At 40.0% G+C, this 18,729-nt stretch overlaps 1 protein-coding gene across 1 annotated transcript in view; it reads right to left on the bottom strand.

Moving 5' to 3' along the window:
- DNAH8 (dynein axonemal heavy chain 8) overlaps positions 1–18,729 on the bottom strand; it is a 383,298-nt gene that overhangs the window by 266,967 nt on the left and 97,602 nt on the right. The window contains 4 exon segments of the mRNA XM_023734112.1: positions 2,227–2,353; positions 3,123–3,319; positions 11,819–12,014; positions 13,597–13,672. Coding sequence (XP_023589880.1) covers positions 2,227–2,353; positions 3,123–3,319; positions 11,819–12,014; positions 13,597–13,672 — 596 coding nt within the window.

Below are 18,729 nucleotides of genomic sequence, written 5' to 3'. Positions count from 1 at the left end.
GCTCATTAAGCACTCAGCAGCTAACCAAAAGGTTGGTAGTTTGAACTCACCATTGGCTTCTGGGGAGAAAGACCTGGCGATATGCTCCCAAAAAGATTACAGCCTAGGAAACTCTATGGGCAAGTTCTACTCTGTCCTATAGGGTCTCTCTGAGTCAGAATCGACTCAATGGCACACAACAACAACACGTGGTAGTTCTATTTTTAGTTTTTGAGGCACCACCACACTGTTTTCCATAACGGCTGTGCCATTTTGCATTCCCACCAGCAATGGATAAGGGTTCCAATTTCCCCAAATCCTTGCCAACATTTGTTATTTTCTGGGTTTTTTTGTTTTGTTTTTGTTTTTATCCTAGTCATCCTACTGGGAGTAAGAATCCCTGGTAGTGCAGTGGTTAAGTGCTTGGTTGCTAACCGAAAGGTAGGCAGTTTGAACCTACCAGCCACCACTCCAGGGGAGAAAGATGTGGCAGTCTGCTCCTGTAAAGGTTAGAGCCTTGGAAATCCTATGGGGCAGTTCTACTCTGTTGTACAGGGTCACTATGAGTCGGAATCGACTCAACGGCAACAGTTTCGTTTTTTTTTCTTTCATTCAGGCATCAGCAAGATGACTGAAGATAAGCACAAAGCATATATGGCTAAGTGTCTCATATGAAGTAGTTAATGGGGTAGATATTGTCATTGTCACCAATTTGCAGGGGAAATAGAGGTTAATGAGGTCAAGTAACCTAGGTTGTCAAATTCCTGAGCCACTGTTACACTGACTCCTTGAGGGTAGATTTGAAAACATACTTAAGGTAGATAATTGAGGTAAAATAGGTCATTCAAATATCCTCTGGAATAAAATTCTGCCCACAAACCTAAGATGAAACTGATATTCTGCAATCATGGTAAAAAGTAGCCACCAGAACTGGTTTTAAACCCATGCAACAAAACAACTCACTTCAGGTTATATGATTTCTCAAGCCGATCAATGACAGCCCCTCCCTTCTGAAAGTCAACCAATCAGGAGAGACCCACTCCAATAAACCCGCCTCCGAGTGTCAACCAGATAACAAGTCTCCCCTCAGTGATCACGTTTCTACAGATGCTGCTAACCTAGTTTACACCCACAATGCTTGAAAGTCATGCTGCCCAAACTCTCTATATAACATCAGCAGTCTGCCCTGCTGGGAACACTGTGCTTGACCAGCATAGTTCTTCCTTACTATATACATTTAAAAAAAAAAAAAGTTGCCACCAAGTGGACTCCAACTCCTGACAACCTCCATGTGTGTCAAGTTAGAATTGTGCTCCATAGGGTTTTAAATGGCTGGTTTTTCAGAAATTGATCACCAGGACTTTCTTTTCAGGTGCTTCTGGGTGGACTCTAACTGCCAACTTTTTGGTTAGCAGCCAAATTCCTTAACCGTTTGCACCACCCAGAAACCCAGAAAACCAAACCCACTGCCATCAAGACTCACAGTGACCCTACAGAACAGAGTAGAACTGCCCCATAGGGTTTCCAAGGAGCAGCTGGTGGATTTGAACTGCCGACCTTTTGGTTAGCAGCCAAATGCTTAACCACTGTGTCACCAGGGCAACTCAATGGCAATAGGTTTTTACTACATATAGTAAGCAATAAATTCAGCTTTGTCTTTTTATTTCAGACTTTAAGTGATGGTCCCATTGTCCTTTGACACTCTAATCCTAAGTGAATTAATTAACATCTCAGGAGACCTCAAACTGTTTTACACAATCCCCTCCTCAGAGTAACCAGAAAAAGAGTTTCATGTGTAGTTTTAATTGTTTGACTACCATATTAAAGAATCAGCCTGTGTAGTGTGTGTATAAACAATATTGGTGATCCCAAATTATTTGACATGTATAATATTGTAGCAAGGTAATTTAATAACTGCTTGCTAAATAAAATAATATTCCATATGAAAGTACAAAAGGAGTCCTGGTGGCACAGTGGTTAAGTGCTCGGCTGTTAACCAAAAGGTTGGTGGTTCCAGCCCACCAGCCACTCTGCGGAGAAAGATGTGGCAGTCTGCTTCTGTAAAGATTTACAGCCTTGGAAACCCTATGGGGCAGTTCTACTCTGTCCTATAGGATCACTATAAGTCGGAATTGACTCAACAGCAAAGGGTTTGATTTTGGTTTATGAAAACACAGATACTTTGTAATAAAAAAATTTTAGAAAAAAGAAAATAGACACTTTGCACGATCAATATTTTTTAAATACCTGTATGCAATTCAAGTGCTCCTACAACAATAATAGGCTTCAACTCTTCAATCTCCTGTTCAAAAGTAGCATAGTGTAGAATTTCTGATCTGATTTCAGTCAGAGAGGGGTTGTTAGCCAAAAACTCCTGCAGTAGAGAAAGTTAATCAATGTATTCTTTAATTTTTTGATAGTATCAATCTTACACTTATACAGTAAAACCTGCAAAAGGCAGAACCTGTGTAAGGTAGAAACCTGTCAGAAAAGGAAAACTCAAATATTTTCTACTAAAACAAGTAATAGAAAAGTGGTAAGACTGCACCCTGTCAAGGGTGGAAAAACTGAGAGACCTGGAAAAACAAGGCAGTCCCCTGGAGTTCCAGCTCTCATAGGTTTCACTGTAATAGTTAAATTAGAAAATTTCATTTTTAAATACTTTTACTCTTGTGTGTGCTATCAGGCCAGAGACTCAGTAAAGAATGGAATGTCCTGGTAGTACTGGGAGAGGAGGCTATTCGAAGGAGTTTCATAGCCTGTTATGATCATTACTCAGAGCGCTGAAGTCTTCTTGAGTCTGTGACCAAAAAGACAGCTGTTAAGTGTGACTCAATGTAAGTGTGACTCATCCTTGTATACCTGGCCTCTGGGCAGTATCTGGCACATAGTCGGTACTCAATTGTTTAAGCAAACTTAATTAAATCTGTCTGAGCATCATTCTTATCAACTGCCTTAGAGCGTCAATGTAAGAATTACAGGATTACAGGAAATAATGCGCCAGGTGCTTGGTATTTATAGGTTCTCTTCTCATCAGTACCCATCATTATCACTGGTACTTTCTTGGTCCCCCCTGAAGAGTTAGATATAAACATTTGAAACACAAACTACATCACAGTCTTTTATTACTAGCTGCAATATACCTTCACTTTCACGTCTCGGTCTTCTGTCCAGAGAGTCTTGTACTTTTGAAAGTCCTGCAGGGCTTCGTGAGCCGCCTTTCGCAGAGAATTCACAGAGGATGAGAGGAGAAGGACCAACTTAGAAATATCCTTGTGCTCCGCTACCCCAGGGTAAAAGTTCTTCAGCTTCCTCGCAGGGATAATTTCTTCAAAAGATCCTGAAAATCGATGTTTTTCATACTATAAATAACTTATCTATTCAGCATTAAATACTATCAGTTTTAACATTTATAGATTTTTTTTAACTGTATTTTCTTAAAGACTCTCCCTCTTAGTAATTACGAGCTATTCTCTTGACATCTTTATTTATTAAACTATTGCGTTAGATTTTAAGATATAGGTTTTTTAATGCGGAAAACTTGTTATTCAGAGAGGAGATTAGCAAGACAATAATTAAAGAGCCAAAAAGTAAAATAAAGGGGAAGAAAAGTTCACCAAAGAAAAGTTACTAGTTGCCATTAATTCGACGCCAACTCATGACGACCCCATGTGTGTCAGAGTAGAACTGTGCTCCACGGGGTTTTCAGTGCTAATTTTTCAAAAGTAGATTACCAAGGCTTTCTTCCAAGGCACCTCTAGGTGACCTTGAACCCCCAATCTTCCAGTTAGCAGTTGAGCGCATTAACCATTTGCACCACCCAGGGATTCCAATGAAAAGTTAAAGAATTAAAATTGCTATTCCATGGAATAGCATAGTGGTTAAGGGTGAGAAGCACCATACAAATTACTCAAATGACCTTGTTGTTGTTAGTTGCCATTGAGTCAATTCCAGATGACCTTAGGCCAGTTATTTAATCTTTACAACTATACTGTGAGGATTAAAGGACACAACATATGTTCGTCCTCAGCTCAACATCTAGTATGTAGAGATCATCCAATAACTACAGCAAAACCTTCGAAAGCCGAAACGTGTGTAAGGTGGAAATCTGTTAAAGAAGGAAAACTCAAATATTTCCACTAAAACGAGTGATAGAAAAGTGGTAAGACTGCACTCTGTCAAAGGCAGAAAACTTACAAGACTCGGAAAAATAAGGCAATCCTATCAAGTTCCCGCTCTCACAGGTTTCACTGTATTAACCATTATTACAAACATCTCTTGCCAAAACACAAATCTGATCATGTCACTCCCTGATCAAAGACTCTCAAACATTTTCCATCAAGCAGAAACCACACAGATAATTGTTTTTGGCCAGTAGTGTGGTGGTTAAGCACTTGGCTGCTAACCAAAAGGCTGGGGGTTCAAACCCACCAGTTGCTCTTCGGGAGAAAGATGTGGCAGTCTGCTTCCATAAAGATTACAGCCTTGGAAACCCTATGGGGTAGTTCTACTCTGTTGTATAGGGTCACTATGAGTGGGAATCAACTCGACAGCAACAGGTCTGAGGGTTTTTTTGTATATAGCACTTAACTTCTTTAAAAGACAGTTGTTAACAATCAAAAATCACAGTATTTCACATGAAATTCCTGATTTCCAAATTCTCTTTTAAAATGGTATAATCTGGCAGTACTAATGTCCAGCAACAATTAGCTGAAGCTCAGTAGTGTCTTTACTGGGGACGTCCCTTGTTGGCCTCTAAGCCCAGGTCACTCATTTACATTAACCTCTAGGAATTTGAATTTCCAACACCTCAACTACAGGTTCAAGTCCAAACTCCTTAGCCTCAGAGTCTATTCCTCCTATCTGGAATTTGTTTTTCTCTATCCACCAAACCACAACTCATCTTTCAAGACCTATCCCAAATGTCACTTCTTGATTGTTCTCTTCTGTTTTCACCTCTGTGCTCAGGCAGCTTTGCAAGTGTCTCTGATGTACGACTTGGCACTGTACTGTAATTATGTTTCTATCAAGTCCTCTTCACTAGGAGCTCCTTGACAGCGAGGAACCACAGCCTTTTTTCTTTTTTTTTTTTTGTATCCTTCCCACGACCCAATTTCCAATACTTAAGATAGCTTTTATTACTCCATAGAATTTTGTTAATAGTGTTTTTGGTTTTGGTTTGGTGTTGAGAGAGCTCTTTTATTTTGTCATATATTTAACCAAATTTAAATTTAAAAAAAAAAAAAGTGTGAGCTTATTTTAAAGAACACTTTTAAAAATTCACCCTAAATCCTACTAACTTAACACAGAAACTATTTTATTTCCTCCACTTTTCTTCCAGAATATAAACACACTTTACTTAGTTCTAATCTGAACTCATATGTAATTTTGGGTTATGTTTTTAAAAAATATAAAATTATGCCATAAACTTGAGTTAGACTGAAAAAAAGCCCACTGCTGTCAAGTCAATTCTGACTCATAGCAACCCTGTAGGACAGAGTAGAACTGCCCCATAGGGTTTCCAAGGTTGTAATCTTTACAGAAGCAGACTGCCAAGCTCTTTAACCACCGTACCACCAGGGCTCTTTGAGTTAGGCTACAGCTGCGATAATGATTCTTTTAATGGCTACACAACACTCCACCTAGTGGCCCGTCGTCGAATCTGGCAGAAAGGTAAAGGAGAATAAGGGTATAAAGTCATCTTGGCTTCAGTTCCTATCATACTGCCAACCCCAAAAAACAATAAAAAACCCATTGCTGTCGAGTCGATTCCTACTCATAACGGCCCTAAAGGACAGAGTAGAACTGTCCCGTATGGTTTCCAAGGAGCTCCTGGTGGATTCGAACTGCCGACTTTTGGTTGGCAGCCATGGTAGCTCTTAACCACCACTATCACCAGGGTTCAGAGAGTGACCAAAAACACGTAATTCATATTCAGATTTTAAGGGAAATTAGAAGCCCAACTTAGGAAAATATTCAAGAACCCAGAGTCCTGGGGAGTATCTGAATAAGGGGTTGGCAAGGAAAAAAGGTGAGTGAAACAAAGAATGTGTAAGAACCCAGAAGAAATGGTACAGGTAGGGTGCAAGGCCAGGCCATCTGTCAGGCCTTCTGCCTTGGCCCTGGACCCCACATCACACACACGTGAGCCTCTGCTGGGTTTCAAGTGCCTGCACACCAAACTGGAATCCAGCAACGTGCCTCCTAGATCTCTTCTCAGTTACGGTGGGTTTGGGTGGTCTTTTTTTTTTTTTCTTTTTGTTTCATTTTAAAGGCTTCCGGAATTACAGAATATTTGAAACAAAAAAAGTTCAGAGAATAACAAATAAATTCTCATGCATCCTCCCAAAATTATCAATTCCTAGCTGTTGGGTACACATTTGCTTTAGGTTTCTTTTTTGTTTTTTGATGTAACACCTTTATTGAGATATCTTTCACATACCATATAATTTACCTTTTTTAAGTGTAAAGTTCAACAGTTTTAGTATAATCACTGGGAGTCCCTGGGTGACGCAAATGGTTAAGCACTCAACTACTAGCTGAAAGGTTAGCAGTTCAAACGCACCCAGAGGCGCCTTGGAAGAGAGGCCTGGTGATCTACTTCCAAAACGTCACAACCTTGAAAACCCTATGGAGCACAGTTCTACTCTGTACACATGGGGTCGCCATGAGTCAGAATCAATTCAATGGCAACTAACAACAACAATTACAGTATAATCACAGAATTGCACAAATATCACCACTATCTAATTTTAGAACATTTACATCCCAATAAGAAAATCCCGGTAATACACATAGCTCAACCATGTATAACAAGACTAAATGGGCACACCAGACCAGGGGCAAGGACGAGAAGGCAGGAGGGCACAGGAAAGATGGACGAATGGAAATGGGAAACCCAAAGTCAAGAAGCGGAGAGTGCTGACATATCGAGGAGTTGGCAACCAATGTTACAAAGCAATATGTGTATTAATTGTTTAATGAGAAGCTAATGTGCTCTATAAAGCTTCACCTAAAGCATAATAAAAAAAAAATTTTTAAAAAGAAACCCCACATCCATTAGCAAATCTGCTGCAAAAGACCTCTTTAAGGTATTAAAAAGCAAATATGTCACTTCAAGGACTAAGGTGTGCCTGACTCTAGCCTTGGTGTTTTCAATTGCCTCATATGCATACAAAAGCTGGACAATGAATAAGGAAGATCGAAGAACTAATGCCTTTGAATTATGGTGTTGGAAAAGAATATTGAATATACCTTGGACTGTCAGAAGAACAAACAAATCTATCTTGGCAGAACAGCCAGAATGCTCTTTAGAAGCAAGGATGGCGAGACTTTGTCTCACATACTTTGGAAATACCAGGAGGGACCAGTCCCTGAAGAAGGACATCATGCTTGGTAAAGTACAGGGTAGGCCAAAAAGAGGAGGACCGTCAGCGAGATGGACTGACACAGTGGCTGCAACAATGGGCTCAGGCTTAACAATAATTGTGAGGATGGTGCAGGACTGGGCAGTGTTTAGTTCAGTTGTACATAGGGTCGCTATGAGTCAGAACCAACTCAGCGGTACCTAACAACAACAACATCCATCAGCAGTCACTCTCTATTTTCCCCTTTCTGTAGCCCCTGACAGTCACTAATTTACTTTATGTTTCTATAGATTTACTTTTTCTGGATATTTCATATAAATGGAATCATATAACATGTGCTCCTATGTGACTGGCTTCTTTGACTTAGCATAACGTTTTCAAGGTTCATCCGTGTTGTTATGTATATCTGTACCTCATTCATTTTTATGGTCAGATAATGTTCCACTGCATGGCTATACTACATTTTGTTTATCCATTCATCAGCTGATGGATGCTTGAGTCTTTCCCACTTTTTGGCTATTATGAATAACATTGCTATTAATACAAGTGTACCAGTTTTTATATGGACATACACGTTTTCATTTCTCTTGGGTATATACCTAGGAGTGGAATTGCTAGATTATATGGTAACGCTATGTTTAACATTTTGAAGAACTGCCAAACTGTTTTCCAAAGCAGCTATACCATTTTATATTCATATCAGAAATGTATGAGGGTTCTAAATTCTCCACATCCTCTCCAACACTTGTTATCATCTTTTTTAACTTAGCTATCCTAGTCAGTGTGAAGCAGTATCTCATTGTGGTTTTGGTTTGGATATCCATAATGTCTAATGATATTAAGCATCATTTCTTGTGCTCATTGGCCATTTGTATTAACTTGTCTAGAGAAATTTCTATTCATATTCTTTTCCCATTTTTGAATTCTCTTTTACTTATGAGTTATAAGAATTCTCTTTATATATCTGGATACAAGTCCCTTATCAAACATTTGCAAATATTTTCTTTTATTCTGTGGATTTTTTTCACTCCCTTGATGGTATCCTTTGAAGACAAAAGGTTTTAATTTTGATGAAGTCCAATTTATCTGTTTTTTCTTTTGTCACTTGTGTTTTTGGCATCATATCTAGGAAACCACTGGCTAGTCCAGAGTCATGAAGATTTACTCCTATGTTTTCTTTTAAGAGTTTTATAATTTCACCTCTTACATTTAGGTCTCTGATACATTTTGAAAAGATTTTTGTATATGGTGTGAGGTAGACATTCAACTTCATTTTTAGCTTGTGGAAATCCAATTGTCCCAGTGCCATTTGTTGAAAGACTATCCTTTCACCAATGAATTGTCTTGGCACCCTTCTTCAAAGTCAATTGACTATAAATGTAAGGGTTTATTTCTAGACTCTCAATTCTATTTTGTTGATCTATATGTATATCCTTATGCCAGTACCACACTGTCTTGTATTATTGTAACTTTGTAAAAAGTTTTAAAATCTGGAAGTTTGAGTCCACAACTTGTTCACCCACTTCAAGATTGTTTTGGCTATTCTGGGTTCCTTGCTTTTCTACATGAATTTTAGAATCAGTTTATGAATATCTGCAAAAAAGGCAGCTGGGATTTTGATAGGGATTGTGATGAATCTGTAGATTAATTTTGGAAGTAAGACATTTTACCAATATTAATTCTTCTGATTCATGAGCATGGGGTATCTTTCCATTTTATACCTTCTTTAATTTCTTTCAATAATGTTTTGTGTTTCCAGTACATAAGTCTTGTGCTTCTTTGGTTAAATTTACTGCTAAATATTTTATTCATTTTGATGTTACTATGAAAGAAATTATACTCATAATTTAATTTTCAGATTGTTCATTGCTAGTAAATAGAAATACAATTACATTTTTGTATCCTATATGCTTACATTCTACAAATATGCTGAATTTATCAGTTCTAATAGTTTTTTGTGGGTTTTTAAGAATTTTCTATATACAAGATCATGTCACCTCAACTAGATGGTGCCTGGCTACCACCACCAACTGCTCTGACAGGGATCACAATAGAGGGTTCCAGACAGAGCTGGAGTAAAGCGTAGAACAAAATTCTAACTCACACAAAAAAAAAGACCAGACTTACTGGTCTGACAGAGGCTGGAGAAACCCCAAGAGTATGGCCCCCAACACCCTTATAGCTCAGTAATGAAGTCATTCCTGAGGTTCACCATTCCATCAAATATTAGACAGGCCCACAAAACAAAATGAGACTAAAGGGGCACACCAGCCCAGGGGCAAGGACAAGAAGGCAGGAGGGGACAGGAAAGCTGGTAATGGGAACTCAAGGTCAAGAAGGGGAAAGTGTTGACATGTCATGGGGTTGGCAACCAGTGTCACAAAACAATATGTATATTGACTGTTTAATGAGAAACTAGTTTGCTCTGTTAACTTTCATCTAAAGTACAATTAAAAAAAAAAAAAGATTATGTCACCTGAAAATAGAGATAGTTTTACTTACTCCTCTCCAGTCTGGATACTTTTTACTTATTTTTCTCACCTAATTTCCCTGGCTAGCCTTCAATACAGTGTTGAGCAGAAGTGGTGAGAGTGGACACTCTTGTCTTGTTCCCTATCTTAGAAGGAAAGCATTCAGTCTTTTACCATTAAATATGATGTTACTTGTGGGTTTTTCTTTTTTTTGAGGGGGAGATGACTTTTATCAGGTTGAGGAAATTTCCTTCTATTCCTCATTTTTTGAGAAGGTGTTATGTTTTGTGAAGTGCTTTTTATGTATCTGTTGAAATTACCATGTGGTTTTTGTCCTTTACTCTATTAATATGGTATACTGCATTAGTGGATTTTTGGGTATTAAACTAACCTTGCATTCCTTGGATAAACAGAACTTAGTCAAGGTGTATAATCCATTTTTTATGTTGTGGATTCAGTTTGATAGAATTTTGTTGAAAATATTTACATCTATATTCATATGAAATATTAATCTGTAGTTTTCTTTTCTTGTGATGTCTTTGCCTGGTTTTGATACCAAGGTAATACTAGCCTCATAGAATGAGTTGGGAAGTATTCCTTTCTCTTCTATTTTTTTGGAAGAGTTAATGCGAATTTAGAAATCACCAGTGAAGCCATCTGGGCCTCACCTTTACTTTGTAGAAAGTTTTTAAATTACTAATTGAGTCTCTTTACTTGTTCTCAGTGTTATAATCACCTCCTATTCACCCCATTGTGAGGGAAGGATTCCTGCTCTAGAGTTATGGGGATACCTGAACACACAGTGCTCCACATTTGACTAATGAGATGGACAGAAGTTTATTAGTCACATGTACTCACAGCCTGGGGGAGGAGGACACCACAGGCCATGCAGGGCTAGATGGAAGTTGCATTCAGGAACAGAGTGAACAATCAGGGGCTGTGGGAGGCAGGCTTTATAGTATCAAGAGGATGGGTGCCCCTAGGTTCTCATGGGAGGATGTGACTGGCTTGTTTGAATAATTCCACGGGCTGGCAGGGAACTGAAACCTGCTACTCAAGGATAAGCAGGAGCTGTACCTGGTCTGTTTGGCAGGGAGGGTTATCTGGTCAGGGGACCTTATCCACGGGAGCATAATGAGGAAGGAAACTTGCAGTTAGGCCATTTAAGACCCTCCTGATTTTACCAAATGTCAAGGCAGCACATAATATTAAGCCTTAATTTTAGACCTTACACCAAAATAGGAGCAGGTGGCCTCTCCTGTCCTCAGTCCCTTGCCAGATGCCATGGTGCTGGGGGAGGTTGGGCACCTCTCACCCAGACCCCTTCACTACTGGAAAGCCACTTGGGATCAACTGAGTGAACAGCACTAGGAGTTTGTACATTTTACAGAGGGCAGGACTAAGATTTATCATCCTCCATTAGCTGGTTGTAGGGAACACTCCACGAGGCCACAGATGTGAGCTGAGAGAACAGTGTTGATGCAACATAGGTGACATGGGCATCTGGGCCATCTGTTCATGTAAGTTACATAATATCTTGTTTTTAATTTACATTTCCCTGGTTACCAGTGCTGTCATATTCATAATTACTTAAGGGAATAGCTTTTGTATTCTTTATGTACAAAGAACACATGGCCTAAATCTTATAACCACTATCTTCTGGCAAACTCAGTTTATCAGACCAAATACATCTAAAACTGGAATTAATACTAAGGCTTATTTAATTTTTAACTTTGGATTTAGGATGATGCTAGAACAGCACTAAAATCCTTGTGCACTCATGGCCAAGAGCTGGAAAGACATGTCCGCTTGTTTATATTTAAGGTGAAAGATGGATAACACTACTTTTTTGTTTAAATGCAAAATTTAACAAGTAAACATACATAAAAATTACCTGTAAAATCTATATGCCGTCAAACTCAGGAATAAACCCAAAGACCATTTACTAATTGTTACCATTCTAAGATTCTATTCATCTGAGATTTGTTTTAACATTCTTACTCTCTTCCTTCTTGATCTGTTTTCCCGTGCTTGGATGGGTCACGTCAGTAGTGGTACGGCTGGGGCTGACAATTGCAGACTTAATGTGTCGGATCTGCTGTTGTCCCCAGTGAGCCACTCCTCTGCTGACCTCCAGGGTTAACTGGATCATACGGTTAATGGCCTGCTGAATGTCATCCAAACTAGGAACCATTACCTGTGGAAAGAAGAAACAAGTTCATAGTACTGTCAGTACATACAATCCACCTCTCTGATTCCTGCCACCCCACCTCCCACTGAGTAGGGAAAGCCTCATCCGGCCCAGTGGAAGGCTACTTTGAGAAGGAGAACGTTAGAGGGTAAGCTACAGACTTTCTCTACTGTTATGGAGTGAATTGTGCCGCCCCCCCAAAAAAATTATGTGTTGAAATCCTAGCCCCATCCTATAATAAGGAGCCCTGGTGGCACAGTGGTTAAGCATTCAGCTGCTAACCAAAAGGTCAGCAGTTCAAACCCACCAGCCGTTCCTTGGGAGAAAGATGTGACAGTCTGTTTCCATAAAGATTACAGCCTTGGAAAGCCTATGGGGCAGTTCTGCTCTGTCCTACAGAGTTACTATGAGTTGGAATTGACTCGAGGGTAGTGGGGTTTGGTTGTTTTGTTTTTTGGTATCTATAATATGACCCGATTGGGAAATCAGGGTTTTCTTTTTTTATGTTAATAAGGTCATACCAGAGTAGGGTGGATCCTAAATCTAATCATTTCTGAGTCATTAAAAGAATAGAGTAGACACAGAGACACGCACCAGGGAAGACAGACATCAAGAAACACCACGGGACACCAAAACGCCAAGGAACTCACAGAGCTACTAACAAGGAAGGACCTCCTCCTAAAGCCACATCCTGAATTTGAACTTCTAGCCTCCTGAACTGTGAGAAGATAAATTTTTGTTCTTTAAAGCCACTCACTTGTGGTATTTCTGTTATGGCAGCACTAGGTAACTAAGACATCTACCCTGAGGTTTTCCCATTCAATCAATTCCAACAGGTAGAAAGGTCAAACTCAGTACTTATCACCTCACCCCTATTGAGGGTGGTTGGATGCAGTAGAAAATTGTGGACTATGTACTGGACGTCCATGGAGCAAAATAACTGAAGAAATTATACCATCAAGATGTTGACATTGGTTCTTTGAAATATGCCAAATAAGCTAAGAAACTATCCTCCAGGAGGTCAAACAGTGTAGACATGGTGCTAGGTGAGGCATAGATCTATCATTCTTGCCTGGCCTTATCCTCCTTAGCCCATCACAGAATACACCTCAGTCATCCTGTGTGGCTTGGAGTTTCAGATGCCAGTAAGCAGCTGGGGTAGTGGTAGTAGAGATACGTGCCATAGGAAGACACAGGGGATCCATGATGCTCAGGACATAAGTGACTTCTATCTTTCTACCTTACCTCACAGTTAGAGTAGGCATTTGGGCCTCTGAGATGGTTTTATTTAAATAACTTAATGTCTGAATTAATAAAAAACTACAAGATTTGTAGGATACTTGCTAACCGACAGCAGAACAAACACCTGATTCAACTCTTACACCGACCTTCACCATGAGCTATCCGGAAGTAATTTTTTATAACAGATGTAAATGATAACATTTTGATTTTTGTTAAATACTGAGGTGAAGTTCAAAATATAACAAGAGGTTATTCTAAATGATAGTTCAGTTCTAATGCTTCTGATACTTCTTAATTACATTACCAAGATATCATTGTACTAACTTGAATATTTAATAATACTTACCACATTAGGAATTGCAAGATGTACTTCAGCTTTTATAAAGGAAATAATATCTTCTGACCACTTTCGTCCATAAGGGCTGTAATAAGATGGACATTTAGCTGATAAACTTTAACCTAAAGTGTCTTAAATAACTTGTCATGCTACAAGTATCAATCCCAAAAATAAGGACCATTTTATAAAATATCGAATTACATAAAGGAGATATTATTTATAATAGAACCATAAGGTTTATAGAACTAAGAAAACACAATAAATTTAATATTCTTAGAAATAAAATGTTAGTTTCAAATACGTTTTCTGGCATTTTCATGTTTCCCTCAGTAATAATCATTTAACAATATTTTTAATAAAGGTATTCTTTGTTCAGAGCCTGATGGCACAGTGGTTAAGAGCTCAGCTGCTAACCAACAGGTCAGCAGTTCGAATCCACCATCCACTCTTTGGAGACCCTATGGGGCAGCACTACTCTGTCCTATAGGGGTTGCTATGAGTCAAAATTGACTTGACGGCAACAGGTTTGGTTTTGATTGTTATTCTTTCCTCCATACATATAAATATATGGACATTATACAGGAGTTTTCTGGTCAAAACCTTCCAAAAACTTTTTTTTTTAATTAATATTATCACTGATGCACAGCTGGAAGCACAAACACACACACAGACACACAAACACAGACACACACACACACACACACACAAGTGCAAGGAATGAAGGATGCAAATGAAGGATACCTTGACCTCCATCCCTATCCCAGACAAAATTATAATAAATTTAAACTTTCTGTTCTCTTTTTCTCTGCGAGTGCAAGAAGCGTTACAATTATTGAAAAACTACACCTTTATTTTTAAGTACAAGTAGACAGGGAAAAAAGTCACAAGAAATCTAAAGACTCCACAGTTCAAAAGCGAGGACCCAACTTCAACACTCAGGGCCAATGGTTCCCAGCTAAACATATTATTGTAAGGACACTTTGAACTAAAAGCAAGCAAACAAACAAACAAAAAAGGCTCTAATTCATAGTTTTGCTATGAAATTCAAGATACAGCAATAAAATATGCACGAACTGTAGTAAAAATGGAGTAATCTGAGACTAAGGAGGCACTAGGTTGTGCAAACGTTATGGTGCAGTGAATTACTTTATATGGCCCTTCGAGCCATGGTCTGGTAACCCCACAAAATGAGTAGGTAGAAATATGCAAATAAGGTGCTTGTGGCCCACCAAGTGTATTGGACAGTCTACTAATAACACAAATAAGGTGCATGGAACACTTCTCAGGGTGGATCCATGCAAATAAGGTACATGGAACCCTTGCAGGGGATTGGTCAGTTTTGCCATCCCACGAGGTTTAAAAAAAGCCAATCCCAGAGGAGGACTTCACTACCCTCAAGAAGAAGAGTCAGGAGTGGAGCGCATCCTTTGGATCCAAGGTCCCTGCACTGAGAGCCTCCTAGACCCAGAAGACAGAGAGAACTGTAACACCTGAGCCAGCACGAGACAGTGAAAAGCGTCAGGAAGCAAGGCAGGGTCCAGTGGCAGAGAAACAGTAGCAGTAGAACCAGGAGACAAGCACAAGACTGCATGATGGGCTTTCTAGCCCACAGAGTGAGGTGGCTACAGTGGGCATGCCGACCCACGAAGCAAGAGAGCTGAGTGCCTTTGGGGAGGAGGCTTGTGAGAGAAGTGGGGTGCCTCCAGGCACTTATTAGTGGAGCTAAAGAGCTTTGTAACACCTGCCCGAGCAGGGCAGAGGCCACGGCCAAACAGAGGCAGAGGCCGAGAGTACAAGCCCAGGCCAAGAGTGCAGGTCCTGGTGGCAGCAACCAAAAAAAGTTTTCCTGATCAAAGAACTGTATTTTGAGTTGTTCCTATTACCTCCAAATTGATCCTGATCCTGAACTGTAACCTGTTATTTCCCTATTAAATCCCATAACTGTGAGCATGGCCTGGGAGTTCTGTGTGGCCAGTGCAGCAAATTAATGAACACAACAGAGAAGTAGAGAGTGCCATGGGAGGACGGCTGGTGTCAGAATTGGGAAAAAGGTTGGAGACTGCAGGTATGTCTGACCTCCATTTGATGGGAATCAGCCTTGGGCTGCTGCTGACTCCCCCCTCTGACACCACACTGCCATTTTTACAACATTTAACTTGCCTGCTAACCAAAAGGTTAGAGGGTCAAGTCCACCCAGAGGTGTCTCAGAAGAAAAGGCCTGGTGATCTACTTTCCAAAACTCAGTTATTAAAAACCCTATGGAGCACAGTTCTACTCTAACACATATGTGGTTGCCATGAGTCGGAGCTGACTCTACAGCCACTGGCTTGTTTTTTGTTTTTAATCTGAGAATAAGCAAGACTTTTATGAAGTAAAAATAAAACAGCTGAACTATAGCAGAGACGGTGAACAGCACATAAGATAATTCAGTAACTTATTTAGTAAGCCAGAGAATCGGTTTAAGAAATTCTCTAAAGCATCAGATAAAAATACAAAGAGATAGCAACCACTTTAAGAAAAGATAAGATACATAAAGGTTAACATTTACTGAATGCTTAATGTATCTCAGTCACTGCTCAAAGCACTTTCTATGAACTAACGCATTTAGTCCTCACATTAACTCTGTGAGGCAGGTCTTGTGATTATTATTTCTGTTTTGAAAATGAGAAAACCAAGGCACAGAGAGGTTAAGTAAATACACAGGGTCACTCAGCTCATACATGCAGAGCATGGACCCTGTATAACCCAAACCCACTGTCCTTCTAGTCGATTCCTAGTTATAGCACTATAGGACAGAGTAGAACTGCCCCATAGGGCTTCCAAAGCTATAAGTCTTTACATAAGCAGACTGCCACATCTTTCTCCCTCGGAGTGGCTGATGGGTTCGAACTGCCTTCCTTTCAGTTATCAGCCAAGCACTTAACACAAATGCACCACCAGGCCTCCTTGTGGACCTTATATAGATATGGTAATTAAAGAATAACACTTCCCTAACCTTAAAACCTAGCCTCATTTCTTCAGTTTGGAAAGCTTCTCTATGTGTCAGACAGGAGTAATGAAAAAAACGACCTACACCTAAACATATAATCTGTGAATTTCCATAATAAAGGGGAAATCCTCGAAGTATCCAAACAAGTTGTTACTTAGAACGGAAAATCTAATTAGTGACAGAACTCTCATCTGAAAATCAAAACAAAAGAAGTCAATAGAGCAGCATTTATAGTGTGAGGGGAAAACGTTGTGATCCAAGCCAACCAAACTAGCATTCATGTGTGAGGGTAAAAGAAAGACATTTTTAGACAAGCAAGGACTTTGAAGTATTATATTTACACTTCTTCACAAAGAAAGCAAAATTCCTCACAACTGGACAAATAAGCAACATCATGATAAACGGAGAAAAAATTGAAGTTGTCAAGGATTTCATTTTACTTGGATCCACAATCAACGCCCATGGAAGCAGCAGTCAAGAAATCAAACGACCTATTGCATTAGGCAAATCTGCTACAAAAGACCTCTTTAAAGTGTTAAAAGCAAAGATGTCACTTAGAGGATGTCATGGTCTGAATTATGTCCCCCAAAAAATGTGTGTATCAATTTGGCTGGGCCGTGATTCCCAGACTTGTGTGGTTGGTCTCCATTTTCTGATTCTAATTTTATGTTAAAGAGGATTAGGATGGGATTGTAACACCACCCTTACCCAGGTCACATCCCTGATCCAATGTAAAAGGAGTTTCCCTAGTGTGTGGCCTGCACCACCTTTTACCTTACATGAAATAAAAGGAAAGGGAAGCAAGCAGAGAATTGGGGACCTCATACCATCAAGAAAGCAGTGCTGGGAGCAGAGCATGTCCTTTGGACTGGGGTCGCTGTGTGGAGAAGCTCCTAGTCCGGGGGAACACTGATAAGAAGGCCGACAAAGAGAGAAAGCCTTCCCCTGGAGCTGATGCCCTGAATTTGGACTTCTAGCCTACTTTACTGTGAGGAAATAAACTTCTCTTTGTTAAAGCCATCCACTCGTGGTATTTCTGTTATAGCAGCACTAGATGACTAAGACAGAGGACTAAGGTGCACCTGACCTAAGCCATGGTATTTTCAACCACCTCATACGCATGCAAAAGCTGGACAATGAATAAGGAAGACCAAAGAAAAACTGATGCATTTGAATTATGATGTTGAAGAAGAATACTGAATATACCATGGACTGCCAGAAGAAGGAACAAGTCTGTCTTGGAAGAAGTACAGCCAGAGTGCTCCTCAGAAGAGAGGATGATGAGACTTCCTCTTATGTACTTTGGAAATGTTATCAGGAGGGACCACCAGTTCTGGAGGAAGACATCCTGCTTGGTAAAGTAGATGGTCAGTAAAAAAGAGGAAGACCCTCAACAGGATGGATTGCCATAGTGGCTGTAACAATGGGCTCAAACATAGCAACAACTGTGAGGATGCTGCAGGACCAGGCAGTATTTTGTTCTATCGTACGTAGGGTCACTATGAGTCGGAACCGATTCAACAGCACCTAACAACAACAATATGCTTCTTCAAAAATTACTTAGATTTACACAATACTGGGGAAACCAGTACAACTTGACCAAGGCAAGGTCATGGAAGCTCCACAGACACTTCCAAACTCCCTGAAGGACCAAATTACTGGGCTGAAGGCTCTGGGGACCATGGTCTCAGGGAACATCTAGCTCAAGTGGCATAACACAGTTTATAAAGAAAATGTTCTACGTTCTACTTTGGTGAGTAGTATTTGGCGTCATAAAAGCTTGTGAGCGGCCGTGTAAGATACTCCACTGGTCTCACCCCATCTGGAGCAAGGAAGAAAGAAAACCAAAGACACAAGGGAAATATTAGTCCAGAGGACTAATGGACCATAACTACCACAGCCTCCACCAGACTGAGTCCAGCACAACTAGATGGTGCCCGGCTACCACCACCGACTGTACTGACGGATCACAATAGAGGGTCCCAGACAGAGCTGAAGAAAAATGTAGAACACAATTCTAACTCACCAAAAAAAAAGAAAAAAGAAGACCAGACTTACTGGTCTGACAGAGATTGGAGAAACCCCGAGAGTATGGCCCCCAGGCACCCTCTTAGCTCAGTAATGAAGTCACTCCTGAGGTTCACCCTTCAGCC

This window comes from Trichechus manatus, unplaced genomic scaffold (genome assembly GCF_000243295.1).
Source record: "Trichechus manatus latirostris isolate Lorelei unplaced genomic scaffold, TriManLat1.0 scaffold00065, whole genome shotgun sequence".
Classification (NCBI taxonomy): Eukaryota; Metazoa; Chordata; class Mammalia; order Sirenia; family Trichechidae; genus Trichechus; species Trichechus manatus.
This window is presented reverse-complemented; position numbering and strand designations above follow the sequence as displayed.